The sequence below is a fragment of the Salmo trutta genome, chromosome 7, assembly GCF_901001165.1.
Source record: "Salmo trutta chromosome 7, fSalTru1.1, whole genome shotgun sequence".
Classification (NCBI taxonomy): Eukaryota; Metazoa; Chordata; class Actinopteri; order Salmoniformes; family Salmonidae; genus Salmo; species Salmo trutta.
In genome coordinates, this window is record NC_042963.1 from 57,244,762 (window position 1) to 57,272,416 (window position 27,655).

The window sequence follows — 27,655 nt, forward strand, 5'->3', positions numbered from 1 at the left end:
TGTTAGGGTAGTGGTAGGAGTTGTTGTTGTGGTAGTAGTTGCTAGGGTAGTGGAAGGAGATGTTGGGGTAGTGGTAGGTTTAGTTGTTGAAGCAGTTGCAGTAGTTGATGGGGTAGTGGAAGGTTTATTTGTTGAAGTAGTTGCAGTAGTTGATGGGGTAGTGGAAGGTTTAGTTGTTGAAGTAGTTGCAGTAGTTGATGGGGTAGTGGAAGGTTTAGTTGTTGAAGCAGTTGCAGTAGTTGATGGGGTAGTGGAAGGTTTAGTTGTTGAAGTAGTTGCAGTAGTTGATGGGGTAGTGGAAGGTTTAGTTGTTGAAGCAGTTGCAGTAGTTGATGGGGTAGTGGAAGGTTTAGTTGTTGAAGTAGTTGCAGTAGTTGATGGGGTAGTGGAAGGTTTAGTTGTTGAAGCAGTTGCAGTAGTTGATGGGGTAGTGGAAGGTTTAGTTGTTGAAGTAGTTGCAGTAGTTGATGGGGTAGTGGAAGGTTTAGTTGTTGAAGTAGTTGCAGTAGTTGATGGGGTAGTGGAAGGTTTAGTTGTTGAAGCAGTTGCAATAGTTGATGGGGTAGTGGAAGGTTTAGTTGTTGAAGCAGTTGCAGTAGTTGATGGGGTAGTGGAAGGTTTAGTTGTTGAAGCAGTTGCAGTAGTTGATGGGGTAGTGGAAGGTTTAGTTGTTGAAGTGGTTGTTGTTGGACTTGTCGTTGTTATTTCAGTAGTAGGTGTGGTTGTTGTAGGCCTTTCTGTTGTTGTTGTTGGTGGAGTTGTAGTAGTTTTTGGGGTAGTAGTAGGGGTTGTTGTTGGGGTAGTGGTAGTAGTTTTTGGGGTAGTAGTAGGGGTTGTTGTTGGGGTAGTGGTAGTAGTTTTTGCGGTTGTAGTAGGAGTTATTGTTGGGGTAGCTGTAGTAGTTGTTGTGGTAGTGGTAAGTTTTGATGTTGGGGTAGTTGTCGTAGCTGTTGGGGTAGTTGTAGTAGTTTTTGTGGGGGTAGTGGTACGTGTTGTTGTTGGGGTAGTGGTATAAGTTGTAATGGTTGTTGTGGGCCTTTCTGAGGTGGTAGTTGTCACATTGCTACAAACATCAACACAACATCTGACTCTGATCTCGTAGTTGTAGCATATTGGTGGGATGCCTTGATCCTTGTTGTGGCATATCAGTCCAACTGAGGGATTGCATTCAACATTTTGACCTAGTTCGGCCAAAGGAACATCGATGTTGTCTTTGGCTCTGCATTCTACTTCCTTAGGTTGGCTACAAATATCAATACCAGATTTCCTTATATTTTCTATGGTTTCATAATCTCCTCCTTCTGGTCCTACAGAGGGATAGTATTTGCTAATCCAGTCTGACCAATCACAGACAGTCTTGATCAGGCAGGGTGGAGTAGTAGTGGGTGAAGTGGTTGTTGGTGAAGTAGGAGTTGTTGTGGGGGTAGTGGTAGGGGTTGTTGTGGGGGTAGTGGTAGGAGTTGTTGTGGGGGTAGTGGTAGGGTTGTTGTGGGGGTAGTGGTAGGGGTTGTTGTGGGGGTAGTGGTAGGGGTTGTTGTGGGGGTAGTGGTAGGGGTTGTTGTGGGGGTAGTGGTAGGGGTTGTTGTGGGGGTAGTGGTAGGGGTTGTTGTGGGGGTAGTGGTAGGGGTTGTTGTGGGGGTAGTGGTAGGGGTTGTTGTGGGGGTAGTGGTAGGGGTTGTTGTGGGGGTAGTGGTAGGGGTTGTTGTGGGGGTAGTGGTAGGGGTTGTTGTGGGGGTAGTGGTTGTTGTGGGGGTAGTGGAAGGAGTTGAGAAAACAAATGTGGTCGGTGCTTGAGTGGATATCTGTGTTGTTGTAACACTTGTTGGAGTTGTGGTGCAGGGATTCATAATCCGGATAATGGTTCCATTCTCTTTGCAGGTGGCAGCAGTACAGGTCTCATCACCGTCAGATGTGTGATATATGGTCGCTCCATACGGGTATGTTCTGCCGTCGTATAAACAATAGCAAGCTGCAATAGGATTTTCACAGGGAATACAAGTTTTATCATGTAATCATCTTTTCATGTTACCGTCTTGGTAATAATGTAGGCTAATGTTTCAGTTTGTAGTGGTTTTCCTTACCTTGGACATCATAACTGCATCTGACCTCAGTTGATGAGCAAAGACTTGAAAGAGAAAGAAGGTTACAGTACCTTTCAAAGTCAAATAAGATATTAAGAACTATTTGTTATGAAGTACAACATTTTTTAGATGTTATATTCACAATAAGGTATTAACAGGTCAAATCCCAATAAAGTAATAAACCGGTCAAATCCCAATAAAGTAATAAACCGGTCAAATCCCAAAAAGGTTTTAACAGGTCAAATCCCAATAAGGTTTTAACAGGTCAAATCCCAAAAAGGTTTTAACAGGTCAAATCCCAATAAGGAATAAACAGGACAAATCACAACATGGTTTTAACAGGTCAAATCCCAATTAGGTATAAACTGGTCAAATCACAATAAGGTTTTAACAAGTCAAATCACAATCTTTGAAAAGCAAAATGAATTGAATGGTAGGAAAACCTCTTTGTAAGGGGACTATTGACATTGCCTTATCTCATCAGAAATACAGGCTACCTTAAGGCTTATACCAAGCATATTAAATCCTATGTAATGTAAATACAGTATCTATGTATATATCAAAATGTTGATCTGAAAACATACCATCTCTGACAGTTCTCCTTGGAAGGTATAACCTCTCCCTCGCTGTAATGAGTTCCATCTCCATCGTAGCAACCACAGTCCACGATAGGGACACACTTCATGGAACTTTCTTCCAAATAAGGCTTGGCCGAAGGACATTTTGGATAGCAACCTTTAAGATATAAACAGTCCATTTAATCCAGGACACCTGCATAGATTAGATCATCCTCATGGTATCTAGTTCACCAAAGCTGTAATGGATATGATATTTCAATATTTGTATTTCGTTTTCAGTATAGATGGACAAGGGAGGGCATTACATATTTTATACTGTACATTTGTTCAACAACTTGGAATGTAAATTGACAAAATCAAACGGCCAAGCTGTTATGAAGGGCTATTAGTTACCTTCCAGCGCAGGGATCTGACTGGAGCATGTTCCTGAGGGATTCTTGCAGGTCTTCATACAGGGATATCCACACGGATTATAATGCCACTCACACTCACCAATAGGGTTGTAGAAATCACAGAACAGAGCTGGTGAAATTAAAAACATGTCACATTTTAACCAGGGTCCCGAAAGAGGATTGATTGAACAGTTACACATACAAATCATAAATTTGAATTTTGTCCCTATAGCAAAACAATCCCAGCTATCCATCAATCAATTGTCCCACTCAAAGCAAATGACTCACGGCAGATATCTGGTGTTCTCCACTTGATACAAGCCCCTGCCTCGTTACAGGCCTGGGCGTAGGCTGCTACAGCTGTACAGAAACACTCGCAGTCTCCCCCAGTGTCACAGGCACACGAGTCCTTCACACAGGCATCATGGAATGGCGTGGGGTCCACCTTTTAGGAAGATGCATTAAGCCATAATTTATTTATTCAATGCATTGCTCAGCTTGTTGAACAGACTACAGATGAACTATTGACGATGATTATTATTGTGTTGGATGATTGACTTTATGTTTTTGTTATCTGTTTCAGTACTACTTTTGATGTTGGTTTTTGTCTTTTATGGTGACTGTATGGACATTCACATGATTATTGACAAACCAATTTTATTAGAAAGATTGTATTTTTTCCATCATGCAACTCTGCTTGTCATTGTGTGACCTTATAGAAAACCTGTTAGCCCAAGACTTGTGCCATAAAATTATCGGTTGTTATAAATTCCACCATATAACTGTTATTATGACCTTGATGCTGTGTTGTAAATTAACTCTTGTTGTTGCCTTAGGGGATAGGGGGCAGTATTGAGAATTTTGAAAAAAATATGTGCCCATTTTTAACTGCCTCCTACACCAACTCAGAAGCTAGGATATGCATATTATTAACAGATTTGGATAGAAAACACTCTGAATTTTCTAAAAACTGTTTGAATGGTGTCTGTAAGTATAACAGAACTCATATGGCAGGCAAAAACCTGAGAAAAATACAAGCAGGAAATGAGAATTTTGTGGCTGTACTATCTTCGAGTCATTGCCAATAGAACACACAGTGACAAAGGATTCATTTTGCACTTCCTACGGCTTCCACTAGATGTCAACGATCTTTATAAAGTTGTTTGAAGCGTCTATGATGAACAGAGACCGGATGAGAAGGAAGGGAAGTTGACGTCCCTGGGATGTCGTCACTTCATTATTGTGCGCACATGCGCGTTCATGTGAGATGAGACTTTGTATTTCAAACATTTATCAAGACACAGGAGAGGTCCTGTTGAAATATTTATCCGTTTCACGTTCTCAAGGCCCTAAAGATTGATGCTAAACAACGTTTGACATGTTTGAACGAACATAAATAGATTTTTTTTTTCAATTTTCGTCGTGACTTTTCCCTCCCCTGCCCTACATTTTGTGTAGCCTACCGAACGCGCTAACAACATGGAACAACTTGGAGTTATTTGGACATAAATTATGAACTTTGTCGAAAGAAACAACATTTGTTGTGGACCTGGGATTTCTGGAAGTGCCTTCTGATGAAGATTATTAAAGGTAAGGGAATAGTTCTAATGTTATTTATGATGTTAGATGACTCCAACATGCCGGCTAACTGTATAGCCTAGCCTATTTTTCTGAGCGCAGTAGTCAGATTAAGAGTAGTCAGACTTGTCAAGCAATCCCGTTAACGGGATCAGAGCGGGAAGGGGTCCCCAACAGGTTTTAACCATATTCTTGTACTTACGCACTTCCACTTTGGCTGTGTTTACACAGGCAGTCCAATTCAGATCTTTTACCAATAATTTTCATATTTAATACCTATGTGATCTTGTCCTTAATGTGTAAACAGCAACAAAAAAAACACATGGAATCTGATCTTTTGAGCTCTGATTTATACCACTTCCATATGTGGATCTCAATCCTGATTCAAATCCTATTCTCCATGTGATCTCTGTCTGGATGCTCAGATCTGATGCTTTTGCTCTAATGTGTTTGTTTTGCACATGACCTGCCATTACCATGACAACCTTACATAACCATGACAACCACCCCAAAATGTAAAGGACAGGAAATGAGCTTTCCATCGGTATGCTACTTCAGAGCCTACAAGAGTGTGAATGAACCAATCTGATATTGGCCACATGTAAAACTAAGCGTGGACAGTCAGAAAAAAATATTGTCTATAAAAAGAAAATCAGATTTAGGTTGTTAGGAAATTTAAATAAGGCCTTTAATAAATCCTCTCTAGGGTAAGTGGTTCGGTAGCGTCCCACCTCGCTAACAGCCAGTGAAATAGCAGAGCGGCAATTCAAAACAACAAAAATCTAATAATTCAAATTTCTCACACATACAAGTATTATACACCATTTCAAAGATAATCTTCACGTTAATCCAACCACAGTGTCCGATTTCAAAAAGGCTTTACGGCAAAAGCATAGCATTAGATTATGTTAGGACAGCACCTAGACAAGAAAAACCACACAGCCATTTTCCAAGCAAGGAGAGGTGTCACAAAAACCAGAAATACAGCTAAAATTAATCACTAACCTTTGATGATCTTCATCAGATGGCACTCATAGGACTTCATGTTACACAATACAGGTATGTTTTGCTTGATAAAGTTCATATTTATATCCAAAAAAACAATTTTACATTGGCGTGTAATGTTCAGAAATGTTTTGCCTCTGAAACTTCCTGTGAATGAGCACATCAATTTACAGAAATACTCATCATAAACTTTGATAAAAGATACAAGTGTTATGCACAGAATTATAGATAAACTTCTCCTTAATGCAACCGCTGTGTCAGATTTCAAAAAAGCTTTACGGCGAAAGCACACTTTGCAATAATCTGAGTACAGCGCTCAGACAACAACAACAAGCAATACAGATACCCGCCATGTTGTGGAGTCAACAAAAATCATAAATAGCATTTTAAATATTCACTTACCTTTGATGATCTTCATCGGAATGCACTCCCAGGTATCCCAGTTCCACAATAAATGTTTGTTTTGTTTCGATAAAGTCCATTTATGTCCAAATACCTCCTTTTTGTTCACGCGTTCAGCCGAGTAATCCAAATGCACGCGTTCAGATGTAAAGTGAAAAAAGTTATATTACAGTTCGTAGAAACATGTCAAACGATGTATAGAATCACTCTTTAGGATGTTTTTATCATAAATCTTCCATAATATTCCAACCGGACGATTCCTCTGTCTTCAGAAATGAAAAGGAACACACCTTACTCTCACGGGAGCATGCGTGATTGAGCTCATGTCATTTTCTCAGTCATCTGATTCCAAGCGCTCTTATTCTCTCCCCATTCACAGTAAAAGCATGAAACAATGTTCTAAAGACTGTTGACATCTAGTGGAAGCCTTAGGAAGTGCAAATGACCCCACAGACACTGTATATTAGATGGGCAATCACTTGAAAAACAACAAACCTCAGATTTCCACACTTCCTGGTTGAATTTTTTCTCAGTTTTGTGCCTGCCATATGAGTTCTGTTATACTCACAGACATTATTCAAAGAGTTTTAGAAACTTCAGAGTGTTTTATATCCAAATCTACTAATCATATGCAAATATTATGCATATCTTAGCTTCTGGGCCTGAGAAGCAGGCAGTTTACTACGGGCACGCTTTTCATCCGGACGTCAAAAAACTGCCCCCTACCCAAGAGAGGTTTTAAGGCCTAGATTCAATCCATGTTATAGCGCAATTGAGCCAACAAATGCAGCGTTTACCATGAATGTGGTCTCCACAAACACAGAAATATAGCTTTATAAAGGTGGATAGCCAAAAGGGGAATCTAGCCTTTTTAGAGTTGAGCCCTCAGTCTCCTGACTCACATCTCAGGTCCATATTTATATTGCAGATGACCTTTTCTACTACCTATACTACAGTAACGTGCAGAGAGGTCAGTGGCTGGGTAACAACTGGTTATTATCAAAGCCAGATTTACTCACAAATAAACCTTGATGAAGGCCAAGTTCCCCATACAAGCTCCAACAACCAGAGTGATTTAGGCTATTAATCCTTAAAAAGAGTATATTGACGCACCTGTGTGTCCATCTAATTAACATCATAAAAACATCCCAATCACAATCTGTCAATTTAAGCTAGAGATATCAGGTTTTTGCCTGGCCTGCTTCTCAATCCTACGTCGGCCTTTCACATCTGCGGTGAACGGTGACTGAGCTATAGACCACGATACGTCCCGAAAATCTGTCTTTTCACAGAAACGTCTGTAGCGCCCAAATGGTTTGGCCTAGAAACTATTATGAAAGGGGAGACTCCTGTGAACAAGATGGTGGAAGAAACCCATACAAACGAATGGAAGTATGGAGGTAGCTTTGTGGCAACAAAAATAAGGGGTTAAATATGTCCCCCCCCAAAAAAATGTATTCCTGAGCTTTCTTAAATCTCCTAGATATACGACAGATACTTTAAAATCATATTCGTTATGATTTATTTTTGACTGTATTTTTTGCCATTTATGAATGTTGTTATGGCCTGTAAAGGCCAAATTCAATATTTTAAATGTTTTCTTTCTCATATATGTATTTTTGAAACATAAAGGGGTCCTAAAATTATAAATGAAATATTTAAATGATCAATGGTATCTTAAACAATTCCATATGTAATCCCCCCCAAACTACTTAGACTTTTAAGAGAAAATTACAATTTTCACCAAACGTAAATACCAATGTACCCAAGATACATAAGCGATAGCCTCTGTTCAGCTTGTTTTAACCTGCCGACTGCATGTATCTGCTGTACTCTCTATTGAATGTATCTGCTGTACTGTCTATTGAATGTATCTGCTGTAGTCTCTATTGAATGTATCTGCTGTACTGTCTATTGAATGTATCTGCTGTACTCTCTATTGAATGTGTAGGTTACGCAAATTAAAGTATTTATACGTGTGTCTTTTTGTCTTTGTTTATATCAGCTGCACTACGTCAACTTCCTAACAACTTTGGTTGGTATAGCAATAAAGTATTGAATTAATATTGAATAGTATCTGCTGTGTACTGTACCTGTGAGTGGCAGGCTGAGAAAACCTTACTGGTGATGATGCTGCAGCGTTTCAGAGACCAGGACTGCCTGTATGATCTTAAAGTGCATGGGTTTTTTATGACATCAGCGTTGGGGCAACTGGGTGACACTTTCCAGCTGTTCCCAAACTCCAGAGCTTCAACCACCACTTCCTGGTTTCTGGACGTGAAGTCATTCTTTCCATTACCGTCGTAGTTTCCACACAGACCACACACTTTGCCCTGGAAGGAAATTAAACGTTTAAAAAGAATAACATGAAGTAGCTAATAAAACATTTTTTTTTAAATGGTATGCCAATGCAATTGCTAAACAAAGATACAGTGCAATCACTGGTTCAAAATGTCCTATTCTAGTCACTCACCTGGAAGGTAGAGCTGAGTTTGATGAACAGGCTATTCTTCTTATCCCACATGAGGATCAGGCCATTTTCAGCCTCAACAACAACATAGAGACCGATAGAGTGGACCTGGTATGGCACGTCTACCCCGTTCTCTTGTTTGATCACTTTTACAGATTCATCTGCTAGTATGATCTCATTTCTCTGAAAGAAAGAAACAGAAAGTGTTCATTGCTAATGTAGTACTAGTAGACAGGTTTTACACTGTGGTGGTGCTGGGTGTTACACTGTGGTGGTGCTGGGTTTACACTGTGGTGGTGCTGGGTTTATACTGTGGTGGTGCTGGGTTTACACTGTGGTGGTGCTGGGTTTATACTGTGGTGGTGCTGGGTTTATACTGTTCAATTTGTACACAGATCCAACATGTCGATTTGTAATTCAACTGTCCAAATACATAGCTAACCCTAACCCAAATTCTTAGCTAACCCTAACCCTAATACATAGCTAACCCAAACCCTAACCCTAATACATAGCTAACCCTAACCCTAATACATAGCTAACCCAAACCCTAACCCTAATACATAGCTAACCCTACCCCAAATACATAGCTAACCCTAACCCAAATACATAGCCAACAATAACCCAAATACATAGCTAACCCTAACCCAAATACATAGCTAACAATAACCCTAATACATAGCTAACCCTAACCCAAACACATAGCTAACCCTAACCCAAATACATAGCTAACAATAACCCTAATACATAGCTAACCCTAACCCTAACCTAAATACATAGCTAACCCTAACCCTAACCCTTATACATAGCTAACCCAATCCCTAATACATAGCTAACACTAACCCTAATACATAGCTAACCCTAACCCAAAGACATAGCTAACCCTAACACTAATACATAGCTAACCCAAACCCTAACCCTAATACATAGCTAACCCTAACCCTAATACATAGCTAACCCTAACCCTAACCCTAATACATAGCTAACCCTAACCCAAATACATAGCTAACCCTAACCCTAACCCTAATACATAGCTAACCCTAACCCAGTTACATAGCTAACCCTAACCCTAATACATAGCTAACCCTAACCCAAATACATAGCTAACCCTAACCCTAATACATAGCTAACCCTAACACTACCCCAAATACATAGCTAACCTTAACCCAAATACATAGCTAACAATAACCCTAATACATAGCTAACCCTAACACTACCCCAAATACATAGCTAACACTAACCCAAATACATAGCTAACAATAACCCACATACATAGCTAACCCTAACCCAAATACATAGCTAACAATAACCCTAATACATAGCTAACCCTAACACTACCCCAAATACATAGCTAACCCTAACCCAAATACATAGCTAACAATAACCCAAATACATAGCTAACCCTAACCCAAATACATAGCTAACCCTAACCCAAATACATAGCTAACCCTAACACTAATACATAGCTAACCCTAACCCAGATACATAGCTAACCCTAACCCTAATACATAGCTAACCCTAACCCAAATACATAGCTAACCCTAACCCTAATACATAGCTTACCCTAACCCAGATACATAGCTAACCCTAACCCTAATACATAGTTAACCCTAACCCAAATACATAGCTAACCCTAACCCTAACCCAAATACATAGCTAACACTAACCCAAATACATAGCTAACCCTAACCCAGAAACATAGCTAACCCTAACCCTAATACATAGCTAACCCTAACCCAAATACATAGCTAACCCTAACCCAAATACATAGCTTACACTAACCCTAATACATAGCTAAACCCTAACCCTAATACATAGCTAACCCTAACCCTAACCCTAATACATAGCTAACCCTAACCCTAATACATAGTTAACCCTAATACATAGCTAACCCTAACCCTAATACATAGCTAACCCTCATACATAGGGGTGATGTTTGTGCTGCTATCAAATCTGCCCGACAAGAATTCTAAGCAGACACTCCGTCAGACAGCCCTGTCAATCTGCTAACAAAACGCATGGGGGGACGAGATAAGTGCATCCAGATTTCAGCATGCAATTCCCCTCACAGTCACCGGTGTCGACATTGTATCAAATGTCCAGACTTGTCAAATGTACCTTTAATGCATTTATGAAGCCGTTTATGAACAGTAGTTCCTACCCCCAAGAAGAGCTTGATGGCCTTGGAACAGGTGGTGCCAGTGGTTCCACAGGGAATGTTCTCTGTGATCACTCTAAAGGTACCGTTTGGATTGTTGCTGCAGTAGTCCTGCAGGATGTATTAAAATACACAGTCAGAAAACCTTGGCCTCTTAGTTATTATCTTTACTTCATCTTAATCATAAATAGAAAATATGTGCATCATACTTAAAGTAGGGGTTTTATTAAAATACAAATAAAATCAGAAATACAAATGATTATTTCCCTACCTGAGTAAGAGTGTATTCACAATCTCCATTGAAAGTGAACCTTTCCTCATCAAAAGTGATGAAATGCCCATCTCCATATATGGCACACATCCCATCACACTCCTTATTGGTACACTGCCATTTTCTGCCTTCGCAGGTGCTACAATGATGCAAACATAATCACATGACAAGATTTTAGAGGGAAGCATTTGACATATCCAAAGAAGAAGAAGAAGAGTGATAGAAGTTGATTTTACCAGGTATTGCAGTCTACTTTGAGCACATGTCCAGGTTGGTAGTAGACTCCGTTGTGAGAACAGGGACATAGGTCTTCCTTGATGCATCTTCCGTTTCCATCAGACAGCAGATCATCAGGACATACACAGCCCGACACACACTCTGAACTGATCTATAACATACAATGAAATAGGGAAGGACTGACATGAATTTAAGTTGGGCATTATGTGCCTGTATGTCCCTCCACCCTCCAGGGCATAAGATGTGGATATTATGTGCCTGTATGTCCCTCCACCCTCCAGGGCATAAGATGTGGGCATTATGTGCCTGTATGTCCCTCCACCCTCCAGGGTATAAGATGTGGACATTATTTGTCAAATGGATCAATTGATCAAGTGTTTGAAAAGGCACAAGGATGACTTTTAACGATGATCTCCTTGAGGTTCATGGAGATCAGGTTCTCTGTAAACGTTACAGATGTCTGCTCAAACAGAATCCCTCTAAAAAGTAAATCTCATCGGAGGATATCGTTTGGATCCTGGGCATAGCTATGTCTAAGGTAATAAATAATTTGATCAATCTGACACTGTGTTAAATAACATTGTCCTTGTATGTTTTAGTTAAAACGTGTTGTAATGCATGTTTTTATTACCGTGTTGTAAGGCATGTTTTTATTGACGTGTTGTAAGGCATGTTTTTATTAACGTGTTGTAAGACATTTTTTTAACGTGTTGTAAGGCATGCTTTAATTAACCTGTTGTGGTATACGGGGCAGTATTTTCACGGCCGGATAAAAAACTTACCCGATTTAATCTGGTTACTACTCCTGCCCAGAAACTACAATATGCATATAATTAGTAGATTTGGATAGAAAACACTCTAAAGTTTCTAAAACTGTTTGAATGGTGTCTGTGAGTATAACAGAACTCATATGGCAGGCCAAAACCTGAGAAGATTCAATACAGGAAGTGCCCTGTCTGACAATTTGTTGTCTTTCTGTTGCATCTCTATCGACATTACCGCATCTGTGCTGTAACGTGACACTTTCTAAGGCTTCCATTGGCTCTCTAAAGCCGCCAGAAAGTGGAATGGGGTGTCTGCTGTCTCTGGGCAAAGAACAGCAGCAGAATTTGTAAGTGGTCAGCCTGGGGACAGTGAGACTGAGATGCGCTTTCACGAGACTTCTCCATTTTTTTCTTTCACTCTTTGAATGAATACAACGTTGCCCGGTTGGAATATTTTCGCTATTTTACGAGAAAAGTAGCATAAAAATTGATTTTAAACAACGTTTGACATGCTTCTAAGTACGGTAATGGAATATTTTGACATTTTTTGTCACGAAAGCGCTCGCGCGTTACCCTTCGGATAGTGACCTGAACGCACGAACAAAACGGAGGTATTTGGATATAACTATGGATTATTTGGAACCAAAACAACATTTGTTGTTGAAGTAGAAGTCCTGGGAGTGCATTCTGACGAAAAACAGCAAAGGTAATCCAATTTTTCTTATAGTAAATCTGAGTTTGGTGAGGGCCAAATTTGATGGGTGTCAAATTAGCTAGCCGTGATTGCCGGGCTATGTACTCAGAATATTGCAAAATGTGCTTTCGCCGAAAAGCTATTTTAAAATCTGACACCGCGATTGCATAAAGGAGTAATAAAGTTAATTCACCGGAATTTTGCGGTGGGTATGCTAGTTCTGAACATCACATGCTAATGTAAAAAGCTGTTTTTTGATATAAATATGAACTTGATTGAACAAAACATGCATGTATTGTATAACATAATGTCCTAGGAGTGTCATCTGATGAAGATCATCAAAGGTTAGTGCTGCATTTAGCTGTGGTTTTGGTTTTTGTGACATATATGCTTGCTTTGAAAATGGCTGTGTGATTATTTTTGGCAGGGTACTCTCCTGACATAATCTAATGTTTTGCTTTCGCTATAAAGCCTTTTTGAAATCGGACAGTGTGGTTAGATTAACGTGTTGTAAGGCATGTTTTTATTATCGTGTTGTAAGGCATGTTTTTATTAACGTTTTGTAAGGCATGTTTTAATTAACTTTCTCTCCAAGATGGCATAGCAGTCAGACGTCCTTTGTCCTCATCTTGTCGTGTCACGTGTATATATATATTTACATCTTTTCTTCACATATCTTTCAATATATATATTTTTTCTTCTAAAAACTCAACTTCAAAACACTATCCTGCAACCCGCCTCATCAATAAAAAAAAAAGTATTATTCACCTCAAATCTGAATTTTTTTACAACGCGACTCAGACCAGAGCATACCAGACCTATTTTCTCTACATATCCCCGGATTTCTACCGCTCTGAATATTTACACCTGGATCTTGCAGCTAGCTAGCTGCTATCCGAGTGACTATTGGCTAACGTCGGTCCCTGAGCAAACATCAATTATTCCGGAGCAAGCCAGCTGAAGAATTCCATCAGCCATTCCTGGGCTACAATCACCTATCCGGACCCGTTTTACTGCCGATGCGGAGCCCCACCAGGCCTTCACGACTGTACTACCGACGTTATCTGCCCGAGGGAGTTATCCAACTGGCCCCTCCGTCGCGACATAACCTGAACGCCCATCTGTGGCCTGCTAATCGTTAGCTGTCTTATCGGCTGCTATCTGAATAGGTCTATTGGACAATTTTCTTCGGTCACTATGACTATAACTATTTTGCCAATTGGATTGGTCCCATCTACCAACGGAAACGCACGAGGTGGCTAAAAACAGACCTCCATCTTCTGCCAGCTTGCTACCCATGGCCCGGCAAGCCGTCTGAATCGCCGTGACCCCAACCAACCTCACTACTCACTGAACTCTTATGATCACTCGGCTAAGCATGCCTCTCCTTAATGTCAATATGCCTTGTCCATTGCTGTTCTGGTTAGTGTTTATTGGCTTATTTCACTGTAGAGCCTCTAGCCCTGCTCATTATACCTTATCCAACATTTCAGTTCCACCACCCACACATGTGATGACATCACCTGGTTTCAATGATATTTCTAGAGACAATATCTCTCTCATCATCACTCAATGCCAGGTTTACCTCCACTGTATTCACATCCTACAATACCTTTGTCTATACATTATGAAGCCATTTTATCGCTCCCAGAAACCTGCTCCTTTTACTCTCAGTTCCGGACAACATAGACGACCAATTCTCATAGCTTTTAGCCGTACCCTTGTCCTACTCCTTCTCTGTTCCTCTGGTGATGTAGAGGTGAATCCAGGCCCTGCAGTGCTTAGCTCCAATCCTATTCCCCAGGCGCTCTCTTTTGATGACTTCTGTAACCGTAATAGCCTTGGTTTCATGCATGTTAACATTAGAAGCCTCCTCCCTAAGTTTGTTTTATTCACTAATTTAGCACACTCTGCCAACCTGGATGTCCTAGCCGTGTCTGAATCCTGGCTTAGGAAGACCACCAAAAACTCTGAAATCTCCATCCCTAACTACAACATTTTCAGACAAGATAGAACGGTCAAAGGGGGCGGTGTTGCAATCTACTGTAGAGGTAGCCTGCAGAGTTCTGTCCTACTACCCAGGTCTGTACCCAAACAATTTGAATTTGAACAATTTGAACTACTTTTAACCTCTTTGGTATAGGGGGCAGTATTGAGAATTTTGGAAAAAATATGTTCCCGTTTTTAACTGCCTCCTACACCAACTCAGAAGCTAGAATATGCATATTATTGTTCAGGTTTGGATAGAAAACACTCTGAATTTTCTAAAACTGTTTGAATGGTGTCTGTGAGTATAACAGAACTCCTATGGCAGGCAAAAACCTGACAAGGCTTCAAGCAGGAAGTACCCTGTCTGACAAGGAGTCGTGCGTCTTACCTCTTTTTATTGAAAAGTAAGGATCTTAGCTGTAACGTGACAATTCCCAGGGCTCCAATAGGCTCTCAGAGCCCGCGAAATAACTGAAGGTTTACGAGGGAACCTCAGGTTGAAATATATTATCGCCTTTTGTAAGTGGATGCTCGGAGGACCTTTCAATGATGCGCGTGCATGAGTCGCTTCTGAGGAGAAATTTTATTCGGCTGTTTAGGCTCAATGCATACTCCCGGTCGGAATATTAACACTTCTCTATGACATAAATGGCATAAAAATTGGTTTTAAACAGCGGTTGACATGCTTCGAAGTACGGTAATGGAATATTTAGACATTTTTGACACGCCAATGCGCCATGCGCGACACCGCGAAGAAGCATTCTAGAACTCACGAACAAAACGTCGCTGTTTGGATATAACGATGGATTATTTGGGACCAAACCAACATTTGTTATTGAAGTAGAAGTCCTGGCAGTGTATTCTGATGAAGAACAAGCAAGGTAAGAACATCTTTCTTATAGGAAATGTGATTTTGGTGGATGCTGACCTGGGTGGGTATCTAAATAGCTAGCCCTGTAATGCCGGGCTATGTACTTAGATTATTGCAAAATGTGCTTCATCCGAAAAGCTATTTTAAAATCGGACATATCGAGTGCATAGAGGGGTAATGTATCTATAATTCTTAAAATAATTGTTATGCTTTTTGTGAACGTTTATCGTGAGTAATTTAGCAAACTGTTAGTAAATTCACCGGAAGTTTGCGGTGGTTATGCTTTTTCTGAACGTCACATGCTAATGTAAAAAGCTGGTTTTTGATATAAATATGAACTTGATTGAACAGACATGCATGTATTGTATAACACAATGTCCTAGGTGTGTCATCTGATGAAGATTATAAAAGGTTAGTGCTGCATTTAGCTGTGGTTTGGGTTTATGTGACATGATATGCTAGCTTGAAAAATGGGTGTCAGATTTTTTCTGGCTGGGCACTCTGCTGACATAATCTAATGTTTTGCTTTTGTTGTAAAGCCTTTTTGAAATCGGACAGTGGGGTTAGATTAACGAGATTCTTGTCTTTAAATAGCTGTGAAATAGTCATATGTTTGAGAAATTGAAGTTATAGCATTTCTAACGATTCAAAAATCGCGCCACTGGATTTCAGTGGCTGTTACGTAGGTGGGACGAGTTCGTCCCACATGTACTAGAGAGGTTAAAAATCCACCTCTCTAAAAACAAGTCTCTCACCGTTGCCGCCTGCTATAGACCACCCTTTGCCCTCAGCTGTGCTCTGGACACCATATGTGAACTGATTGCCCCCATCTATCTTCAGAGCTCGTGCTGCTAGGTGACACCCCAGCCATCCTACAATCTAAGCTTGATGCCCTCAAAATCACACAAATTATCAATGAACCTACCAGGTACCACCCCAAAGCCGTAAACACGGGCACCCTCATTGATATCATCCTAACCAACTTGCCCTCTAAATACACCTCTGCTGTTTTCAACCAAGATCTCAGCGATCACTGCCTCATTGCCTGCATCCGTAATGGGTCAGCGTAATGGGTCAGATGACCTCCACTCATCACTGTCAAACGCTCCCTGAAACACTTCAGCGAGCAGGCCTTTCTAATCGACCTGGCCCGGGTATCCTGGAAGGATATTGACCTCATCCCGTCAGTAGAGGATGCCTGGTTATTTTTTTTAAATGCCTTCCGCACCATCTTAAACAAGCATGCCCCATTCAAGAAATTTAGAACCAGGAACAGATATAGCCCTTGGTTCTCTCCAGACCTGACTGCCCTTAACCAACACAAAAACGTCCTGTGGTGTTCTGCATTAGCATCAAACAGCCCCCGTGATATGCAACTTTTCAGGGAAGTTAGAAACCAATATACACAGGCAGTTACAAAAGCCAAGGCTAGCTTTTTCAAGCAGAAATTTGCTTACTGCTACACAAACTCAAAAATGTTCTGGAACACTGTAAAGTCCATGTAGAATAAGAACACCTCCTCAAAGCTGCCCACTGCACCGAGGATAGGAAACTCTGTCACCACCGATAAATCCACTATAATTGAGAATTTCAATAAGCATTTTTCTATGGCTGGCCATGCTTTCCACCTGGCTACCCCTACCCTGGTCAACAGCACTGCACCCCCCACAGCAACACGCCCAAGCCTTCCCCATTTCTCCTTCTCCCAAATCCAGTCAGCTGATGTTCTGAAAGAGTGTCACGCCCTGACCGTAGAGAGCCTTTTATTTCTCTATTTGGGTAGGTCAGGGTGTGATTTGGGTGGGCATTCTAGATTATGTTTATCTAGTTTAATTTTTCTATGTTGTGTTCTAGTTTCTTTTTTCTATGTTGGGGTTTTTGTATGATTCCCAATTAGAGGCAGCTGGTCATCATTGTCTCTAATTGGGGATCACATTTAAGTAGTTGTTTTTCCCACCTGTGTTTGTGGGAGATTATTTTGAGTTAGTGTATATTGCACCTCTGTCGTCACGGTTTGTTGTTTGTTTATAGTGTATTTGTTTGTTTGGCTAAGTTTCACAACATAATAAAGATGTGGAACGATATTCACGCTGCGCCTTGGTCTCCTCCTTACGACGGACTTGACAGCATCTCCCACCACCAAAGAACCAAGCAGCGTGCCCAGGAGGAGCAGGGATCCTGGGCCCGGGAGAAAAGGGAGTGGAGGACATCCTGGACCTGGGAGGAGGTAATGGCAGGGGACAAGACCCTGCCATGGAAGCAGGCGGAGACAGCAAGGGAGGACTGGCGACGATACGATGAATTAGCACGGCAACGAAGGAAGCCCGAGAGGCAGCTCCCAAAGTTTTTATTGGGGGGGCACACAGGGAGATTGGCGGAGTCAGGGATGAGACCTGAGCCAACTCCCCGTGCTTACTGTGGGGAAAGTGTGACCAGTCAGGCACCGTGTTATGCGATGATGCGCACTGTATCTCCAGTGTGCATTCATAGCCCGGTGGGCTCTGTGCCTGCGCCCCGCATTTGCCATGCTAGAGTGGGCATTCAGCCAGGACGGATTGTGCTGGCTCAGCGTTCCTGGTGTCTAGTACGCCTCCTCGGTCCAGTATATCCTGCGCCAGGTCTACGCACTGTGTCGCCAGTGCGCCTTCACAGCCCAGTTCGTCCTATGCCAGCGCCCCGTGCTTGCCGGGCTAAAGTGAGCATCCAGCCAGGACGGGTTGTGCCAGCACTATGCTCCAGACCTCCAGTGCGCCTCCACGGCCCAGTATATCCTGTACCAGCTCAGCGCACCCGGTCTCCAGTGCGTCTCTCCAGCCTGGTACGGCCTGTGCCTACTCCACGCACCCGGCCTCCAGTGCGTCTCCCCAGTCTGGTGAGACCTGTTCCGGCTCCACGTACGAAGCCTCCAGTGATGATCCATGGTCCGAAGCCTCCAGTGATGATCCATGGCACGAAGCCTCCAGTGAAGATCCATGGCCAGGAGCCTGTAGTGATGATCCATGGCACGAAGCCTCTAGTGATAATCCATGGCCCGGAGCCTCCAGTAATAATCCATGACACGAAGCCTCCAGTGCTGATCCATGGCCTGGAGCCTGTAGTGATGATCCATGGCACGAAGCCTCCAGTGATAATCCATAGCCCGGAGCCTCCAGTGATAATCCATGGCATGAAGCCTCCAGTGATGATCCATGGCCTGAAGCCTCCAGTGATGATCCATGGCACGAAGCCTGCAGTGATGATCCATGGCGCGGAGCCTGTAGTGATGATCCATGGCACGGAGCCTGCAGCGACGGTCCCCAGTCCGGAGTCTGCAGCGACGGTCCCCAGTCAAGAGCCTCCAGAGACGGTCTGCAGTCCAGAGCCTCCAGCAACGGTTTACAGTCCAGAGCCTCCAGTGACGGTCTGCAGTCAAGAGCCTCCAGCGATGATCTGCAGTCCAGAGTCTCCAGCGACGGTCTGCAGTCCAGAGTATCCAGCGGCGGTCTGCAGTCCAGAGTATCCAGCGGCGATCTGCAGTCCAGAACCTCCAGCGGCGGTTGGCAGTCCAGAGCCTCCAGCGGCGGTCGGCTGTTCAGAGCCTCCAGCGACGATCGGCAGGTCAGAGCCTCCAGCGGGGGTTCCCAGTTCAGAGCCTCCGGCAACGATCTACGGTCCGGTCCCTCTGGCGACGATCCATGGTCCGGGTCCTCCGGCGACGATCCACGGTCCGGAGCTTTCGGCGACGACCCCCGAAAGAGAGTTGCCACCGAGGATGGCAGATCCGAGAGCAGAGCGGGGTCTACGTCCCGCACCGGAGCCGCCACTGAGGCTAGATGCCCACCCGGGCCCTCCCCTATTGAGTCAGGTTTTGCGGGCCGAAGTCCACACCTTTGGGGGGGGTACTGTCACGCCCTGAGCCTTTTATTTCTCTATTTGGGTAGGTCAGGGTGTGATTTGGGTGGGCATTCTAGATTATGTTTATCTAGTTTAATTTTTCTATGTTGTGTTCTAGTGTCTTTTTTCTATGTTGGGGGTTTTGTATGATTCCCAATTAGAGGCAGCTGGTCATCGTTGTCTCTAATTGGGGATCATATTTAAGTAGTTGTTTTTCCCACCTGTGTTTGTGGGAGATTATTTTGAGTTACTAGCCTGTTCAACCTCTCTTTCGTGTCGTCTGAGATTCCCAAAGATTGGAAAGCAGCTGCGGTCATCCCCCTCTTCAAAGGGGGGGACACTCTTGACCCAAACTGCTACAGACCTATATCTATCCTACCCTGCCTTTCTAAGGTCTTTGAAAGCCAAGTCAATAAACAGATTACCGACCATTTCGAATCCCACCGCACCTTCTCCGCTATGCAATCTGGTTTCAGAGCTGGTCATGGGTGCACCTCAGCCACGCTCAAGGTCCTAAATGATATCTTAACCGCCATTGATAAGAAACAATACTGTGCAGCCTTATTCACTGACCTGTCCAAGGCTTTCGACTCTGTCAATCACCACATCCTCATCGGCAGACTCAATAGCCTTGGTTTCTCAAATGATTGCCTCGCCTGGTTCACCAACTACTTCTCTGATAGAGTTCAGTTTGTCAAATCGGATGGCCTGTTGTCCGGGCCTCTGGCAGTCTCTATGGGGTGCCACAGGGTTCAACTCTTGGGCCGACTCTCTTCTCTGTATACATCAATGATGTCGCTCTTGCTGCTGGTGAGTCTCTGATCCACCTCTACGCAGACGACACCATTCCGTATACTTCTGGCCCTTCTTTGGACACTGTGTAAACCCTCCAGACGAGCTTCAATGCCATACAACTCTCCTTCCGTGGCCTCCAACTGCTCTTAAATACAAGTAAAACTAAATGCATGCTCTTCAACCGATCGCTGCCTGCACCTGCCCGCCCGTCCAGCATCACTACTCTGGACGGTTCTGACCTAGAATATGTGGACAAATACAAATACCTAGGTGTCTGGTTAGACTGTAAACTCTCCTTCCAGACTCACATCAAACATCTCCAATCCAAAGTTAAATCTATAATTGGCTTCCTATTTCGCAACAAAGCATCCTTCACTCATGCTGCCAAACATACCCTCATAAAACTGACCATCCTACCGATCCTCGACTTCGGCAATGTCATTTACAAAATAGCCTCCAGTACCCTACTCAATAAATTGGATGCAGTCTATCACAGTGCCATCCGTTTTGTCACCAAAGCCCCATATACTACCCACCACTGCGACCTGTATGCTCTCGTTGGCTGGCCCTCGCTTCATACTCGTCGCCAAACCCACTGGCTCCAGGTCATCTACACGACCCTGCTAGGTAAAGTCCCCCCTTATCTCAGCTCGCTGGTCACCATAGCAGCACCCACCTGTAGCATGCGTTCCAGCAGGTATATCTCTCTGGTCACCCCCAAAGCCAATTCCTCCTTTGGCCGCCTCTCCTTCCAAATCTCTGAAACTGGAAACACTTATCTCCCTCACCAGCTTTAAGCACCAGCTATCAGAGCAGCTCCCAGATCACTGCACCTGTACATAGCCCATCTATAATTTAGCCCAAACAACTACCTCTTCCCCTACTGTATTTATTTATTTATTTTGCTCCTTTGCACCCCATTATTTATATTTCTACTTTGCACATTCTTCCACTGCAAATCTACCATTCCAGTGTTTTACTCGCTATATTGAATTTACTTCACCACAATGGCCTTTTTTTGCCTTTACCTCCCTTATCTCGCCTCATTTGCTCACATTGTATGTAGAATTATTTTCTACGGTGTTATTGACTGTATTTTTGTTTTACACCATGTGTAACTCTGTGTTGTTGTATGTGTCGAACTGCTTTGCTTTATCTTGGCCAGGTCGCAGTTGTAAATGAGAACTTGTTCTCAACTTACCTACATGGTTAAATAAAGGTGAAATAAAAATAAAAATAAAATAAATAAAATAACTTGTTGCAATGCTTTTTATTAGCGTGATGTAAGGCATGTTTTTATTAATGTGTTGTAAGGCATGTTTTTATTAACGTGTTGTAAGGCATGTTTTTATTAATGTGTTGTAAGGCATGTTTTTATTAGCGTGTTGTAAGGCATGTTTTTATTAATGTGTTGTAAGGCATGTTTTTATTAATGTGTTGTAAGGCATGTTTTTATTAACGTGTTGTAAGGCATGTTTTTATTAACGTGTTGTAAGGCATGTTTTTATTGACGTGTTGTAAGGCATGTTTTTATTAACGTGTTGTAAGGCATGTTTTTATTAACATGTTGTAAGGCATGTTTTTATTAACGTGTTGTAAGGCATGTTTTTAACGTGTTGTAAGGCATGTCCCATTTGTAGACTTACACAGTGACTGTCTAGTGTTTGACAGCTCCTTTGACACTCTGAGCCCTTGGCTCCGGGCCCTGCACTTGAACAGTTGAAGATACCCATTGGTTCTTCACAGGCTGTAGGGAACAAAAGTAGACTTTATAGGTTAGTAGGGACTAAAGTACAGAGTCTTGGTGGTTAAGTGATTTGCTGTATTTGGCAAACAAAGATGTTTTCTGAATTTCAGAGTACTCACATAAATGTTTTGGTTCTCCAGCACAACTTAATTTCCCTTGTCTGCATGAGCTGGGTGGTTAAGAGAGATACAAGAGGAGGGGGATAAGCATGGTTTAACATGCCTCTTGAAGTAAACCAAGACTTCAGAAATATTTTAGTAGACCCACAACTGAGAAAACCATCGAGTTTCAGAGATTTTCTTTCACATGCCAACCAAGTCCTCACCAAGTAGCCCCATAGATACTGGTGACCTCTCCAGGGGGTACTACTGTGCCTCCATGGTAGCAGGAGCAGCGTGAGGCAGGGACACACTCTCCCTGGTCGTTCAGGTAGGTTCCCTCGGCACAGCCACAGCCGTCCACAGACACATGGTCTAACTGTTCAATTAAATTAAAAATGTTTTATCCATGAGGGGAAATTACTTTGACCATGTCTGCAACAACAACAAAACAGCAACAACAAGAAAACGACAACAAGACAATAATAAAATGAATAATAATAACAATAACAATAATAAATAAATAACACTAATAGAAATGAGATGTCCATGTAAATGTACCTGGCAGGTAAAGTCTGGCTGGCTCAGTGAACGACAGGTGCGGTCACAGCTGGTCATGGTGTAGTCATAGACCATCGTGTCAGGGCAGCTAGAGGAGTACTTCCCTGTGGAAAACAGTATGGTGATTCAACATTTATTTACATGTTTGGGGTTTCTTGTTTTTAAATAAGAGGGTAAAACCTGGACACCGTGGGTTAATAGGAGGGTAAACCCTGGACACCGTGGGTAAATAGGAGGGTAGACCCTGGACACCATGGGTTAATAGGAGGGTAAACCCTGGACACCGTGGGTAAATAGGAGGGTAGACCCTGGACACCGTGGGTAAATAGGGGGGGAAAACCTGGACACCGTGGGTTAATAGGAGGGTAAACCATGGACACCGTGGGTTAATAGGGGGGACACCTGGACACCGTGGGTTAATAGGAGGGTAGACCCTGGACAACGTGGGTAAATAGGGGGGGAAAACCTGGACACCGTGGGTTAATAGGAGGGTAAACCATGGATACCGTGGGTTAATAGGGAGGGGGGAAACCTGGACACCGTGGGTTAATAGGAGGGTAGACCATCGACACCGTGGGTTAATAGGGGGGAAAACCTGGACACCGTGGGTTAATAGGAGGGTAAACCATGGACACCGTGGGTTAATAGGGGGTGAAAACCTGGACACCGTGGGTAAATAGGAGGGGAAACCCTGAACACCGTTGGTAAATAGGAGGGTAAACCCTGGACACCGTGGGTTAATAAGAGGGTAAACCCTGGACACCGTGGGTAAATAGGAGAGTGAACCATGGACACCGTTGTTAAATAGGAGGGTAAACCCTGGACACCATGTATTAATAGAAGGGGAAACCCTTCATAAATAAATAAATAAATAAATATATTCAGTATCTCTGATGTTTATCTTACCACAGGTGGTGTTTCTCCATCCACTGAGCATGACGCCTGCAGCAGCACATGCATGGACGTAGGAGGAGACCGCAGCACACATGCACTCCTCACTCTTCTCACAGTTACAGCTGTCATATAGGCAGATCTATAGGGAGAGAAGAAGAAACAGAAGAAGAAGAAGGTTCAGTTATGAGATGTGTTAATGAAGAAAACTACTGTTTTCTGAAATCACACACAAGCACAGGACAATAGTATTATACAAATCTGATTAGATGTTTTGAGATAAATAAAATTAATATTATATCATTTTGATATAGAACTTCTTAAATGATTGTTTAAATATATATTCTTAGAGCTTTTGGGATAACTCTGTAATTAAAGAGCAATTGACTAATTAACATCATCACACTTACTTCCTTGTAGTAATTTGGGTCGATCTCAGTGTGGCATTGGGAAAATATTCCTGCACGATCTGACAGCATCGAGCACCAGTGCTTGGCATATCTCTCTGTAAAACATATGAGATTTTAGCAACATTTCACAAAGTACAAAGAGTTTTTATCAAGGCATCTCAGAAGACATACGTAAATGTAATCTCCAAAAAGTATTCAAAGGCTCTGATAAAGGCTCTCTACACCGAAACATAATGAAACAGTTTAAATGGTCAGTTAGAAAATCAACTCAGATCTATGCACAGAGTGATCCTTTTTCTACTACTAGTAAGGAATCCTTTTGTATTATCAAGTATTTTGTGACAAAACCTCACATTTTAGAGTTTTCTTTTTTTTTACCCTAGCACATGGTTCACCTGTGTAATTGTCATGCTGTTCAATCAGCTTCTTGATCTGCCACACCTGTCAGATGGATGGATTATCTTGGCAAAGGAGAAATGCTCACTAACAGGGATGCAAATAAATTTGTGCACAAAATTTGAGAGAAATAAGCTTTTTGTGTGTCAGGAAAATGTCTGGGATCTTTTATTTCAGGTCATGAAGCATGGGACCAACACTTTCCATGTTGCGTTTATATTTTGTTCAGTGTATATATTTTTTGGTATTTTGGAAATTCTCCCGTGACCCCATTTTCATATAAAGTGACCTCACATGGGGTCGTGATCCCTAGTTTGAAAACTGCTGCATTAGACACATGTTAGTGTTTTTAAAGAGGCTGAAGGAGTACCGTTCTCTACACTCAGACTGCATGGGATCTCAAAGCTCTGTGTCACATCAGGACAGCTTGCTTTGTTCTTCCACGTGTCGGCAAATGTTACAGCGGTTCCTTCCACGAGTCCATTGATGGTTCTGAAATCGTCAGCTTGGACGCTGTTAAAGTCTCCGCAAAGACCTGGATAAGAGGTACAAAAAATTATAACAGGTGGTTTGAACTAACATTGACTGAAGATGCAATGCATCAAGTATCATTAGTTTATTAATAATTGTTTCAGGTGAGGTTTGACCGAACCCCTCAAACAAGTGGTATAGTGACATATGTTACAATAACAATAGTTTGATAACCAATCAGCTTTTATACAGTGAGGGAATAAAGTATTTGATCCCCTGCTGATTTTGTACGTTTGCCAACTGACAAAGATATGACCAGTCTATAATTTTAATGGTAGGTTTATTTGAACAGTGAGAGACAGAATAACAACAAAAAAATCCAGAAAAACGCATGTCAAAAATGTTATAAAATGATTTGCATTTTAATGAAGGAAATAAGTATTTCACCCCCTCTCAATCAGAAAGATTTCTGGCTGCCAGGTGTCTTTTATACAGGTAACAAGCTGAGATTAGGAGCAATAATAATAATAATAATAATGCATGAGATTCATATAGCGCTTTTCAAAGACGCTTATCTTTTCACAAAGACGTTAAATGAACAGAGAGAAACATACCCTGGGTTTTTTCTTTGTGTGAACTGCTAGCTACGATGTAGACCTGCATTATAGGTGTTATCTGCACCTCTAGTCGGAGCCCATAAGAGGTATGCACAACGATGTAGAACGTAGAGGGCTGAAAGATCTTTACATCCGCTGTGGAAAATATACACAAGTTCTAGTCACAATCTAGTTTAGCATGAACTTTTAGCTCCCACTTCCCTATTGTGGGATGCTTATGGTGTTACATGCTGCTAGACAAGGAAAGAAAGACGATAAAAAGAGACAACTTCTGGTACGGTACGTACTGCAGGGGAAGGGTTACAAACATACGTTTATACTGATTATTAACTACAAAAAAATAGACAGATATCACATTTCTGAATCTCTTTTCTCAAGCAGCCATCAATCAGTCACTCACCCATGAAAAGTGGCAACTGAGAAAACATCTTGTTGACAAAGACCCTTCCACTAGCCTCGATGACGATAATCTGCAAGTGACAAATTACAACTTGATTAAAAACGACTCCCCAGGTGATAAGGAGTGTGGAACACGGTTGGAGTCAATTCCAGTCAATTCAGAGAGTAAACCTAATTCCAATTCCAAATGTTCCTCACTGAAAAAACAATGAAGAGCATTGGAATTGGAATTTCAGTGGACTGCCTGAACTGACTGGAATTTAAATGGGATTTACTCCAACCCTGAAGTGGTGATACGAGTCACTGACAGCAGCAGAAGTCTCAACATTGAGCTTTTTTCCCCTGAACATATACAACATGGTTTGATGTTGATATATTTTAATATGACACTATCAGGTGGGTGTGTCACTACAGAAAGGCTAACTTACCATGGACTCTGGAGTCACCAGGGTTACAGATCTTAGGCAGGTCTCAATGTCCGTCTTCCCACATTTCACTATGTCACCCAGGACTGTGAAAGCAGTCTCGTTGGTTTGCTGGGGACAATTGGTACAAGGTATGACAGTTAAGTTATGGTGTGATAGGAAAGTTAAGGTATGACAGTAAAGTTAAGGGAACTAATTTTTTGTAACACACTACTTACTACTTGCCTACTTTCGGTTCTAGGGAATTACAGTTCCTTCAGGAAGTATTCACACCCCTTGACTTATTCCACATTTTGTCGTGTTACAGCCTGAATTTAAAATTGATTAAATATTGTTTTTGTCACACAATACCCAATAATGACAACGTGAAAACTTGTTTTTAAAAACTTTTGCTAATTTATTGAAAATGAAATACAGAAAAATCTTATTTACATTAGTATTCATCCCCTGAGTCAATACATGTTAGAATCACCTTTTGCAGCGATTACAGCTGTGAGTGTTTCTGGGTAAGTTTCCAAGAGATTTGCACACCTGGATTGAACAATATTTGCAATTATTCAGTTTTGTACATTCTTCAAGCTCTGTCAAGTTGGATGTTGATCACTGATAGACAGCCATTTTCAAGTCTTGCCATAGATTTTAAAACTGATTTAAGTTAAAACTGTAACTAGGCCACTCAGGAACATTCAATGTCATCTTGGTAAGCAACTCCAGTGTATACTTGGCCTTGTGTTTTAGGTTGTCATCCAGGTGAATTTGTCTCCCAGTGTCTGATGGAAAGCAGACTGAACCAGGTTTTCCTCTAGGATTGTTGCTGTGCTTAGCTCCATTCTGTTGACCGTTTATCCTGAAAAACTCCCCAGTCCTTAATGATTACAAGCTTACCCATAACATGATGCAGCCATAACATGATGCAGCCACCACAAAGCTTGAAAATATGGAGAGTGGTACTCAGTAATGTGTTGTATTGGATTTGCCCCAAACATAACACTTTGTATTCAGAAAAAATAGTTAATTGCTTTGCCACATTTTTTTGCAGTATTAATTTAGTGTCTTCTTGCAAACAGGATGCATGTTTTGGAATGTTTTTATTCTGTACAGGATTCCTTATTTTCACTTGTCAATTAGGTTTGTATTGTGGTGTAACTACAATGTTGTTGATCCAACCTCAGTTTTCTCCTATCACAGCCATTAAACTCTGTAACTGTTTCAAAGTAACCTTTTGTTTCATGGTGAAATCCCTGAGTGGTTTCCTTCCTCTCCGGCAACTGAGTTAGGAAGGACGCCTGTATCTTTGTAGTGACTGGGTTTATTGATACACCATCCAAAGTGTAATTAAGAACTTCACCATGCTTAAAGGGATATTCAATGTCTGCTTTTAAATTTTTACCCATCTACCAATAGGTGCCCTTCTTTGCGAGGCATTGGAAAACTTCCCTGGTCTTTGTGGTTGAATCTGTGTTTGACTGCTAGACTAAAGGACCT

At 41.9% G+C, this 27,655-nt stretch overlaps 1 protein-coding gene across 1 annotated transcript in view; it reads right to left on the reverse strand.

Annotated features, from left to right (window-relative positions):
- Positions 1–1,721: 1,721 nt before the first annotated feature.
- The window catches only part of LOC115196652 (mucin-5B-like), a gene marked incomplete at its 3' end in the record, with an annotated part of 35,410 nt that continues 9,476 nt past the window's right edge, over positions 1,722–27,655 (reverse strand). Inside the window, exons 12-31 of the mRNA XM_029757497.1 lie at positions 26,174–26,281; positions 25,747–25,816; positions 25,344–25,481; positions 24,629–24,793; positions 23,863–23,957; positions 23,468–23,594; positions 22,562–22,665; positions 22,228–22,379; positions 22,022–22,071; positions 21,802–21,902; positions 11,169–11,320; positions 10,933–11,071; positions 10,665–10,772; positions 8,510–8,689; positions 8,130–8,369; positions 3,340–3,496; positions 3,053–3,181; positions 2,666–2,816; positions 2,082–2,125; positions 1,722–1,969 (exon numbers count right to left, since the gene is read on the reverse strand). Of these exons, the coding sequence (XP_029613357.1) occupies positions 1,722–1,969; positions 2,082–2,125; positions 2,666–2,816; positions 3,053–3,181; positions 3,340–3,496; positions 8,130–8,369; positions 8,510–8,689; positions 10,665–10,772; positions 10,933–11,071; positions 11,169–11,320; positions 21,802–21,902; positions 22,022–22,071; positions 22,228–22,379; positions 22,562–22,665; positions 23,468–23,594; positions 23,863–23,957; positions 24,629–24,793; positions 25,344–25,481; positions 25,747–25,816; positions 26,174–26,281 (2,658 nt within the window). The remainder of the gene's footprint in view (positions 1,970–2,081; positions 2,126–2,665; positions 2,817–3,052; positions 3,182–3,339; positions 3,497–8,129; positions 8,370–8,509; positions 8,690–10,664; positions 10,773–10,932; positions 11,072–11,168; positions 11,321–21,801; positions 21,903–22,021; positions 22,072–22,227; positions 22,380–22,561; positions 22,666–23,467; positions 23,595–23,862; positions 23,958–24,628; positions 24,794–25,343; positions 25,482–25,746; positions 25,817–26,173; positions 26,282–27,655) is intronic.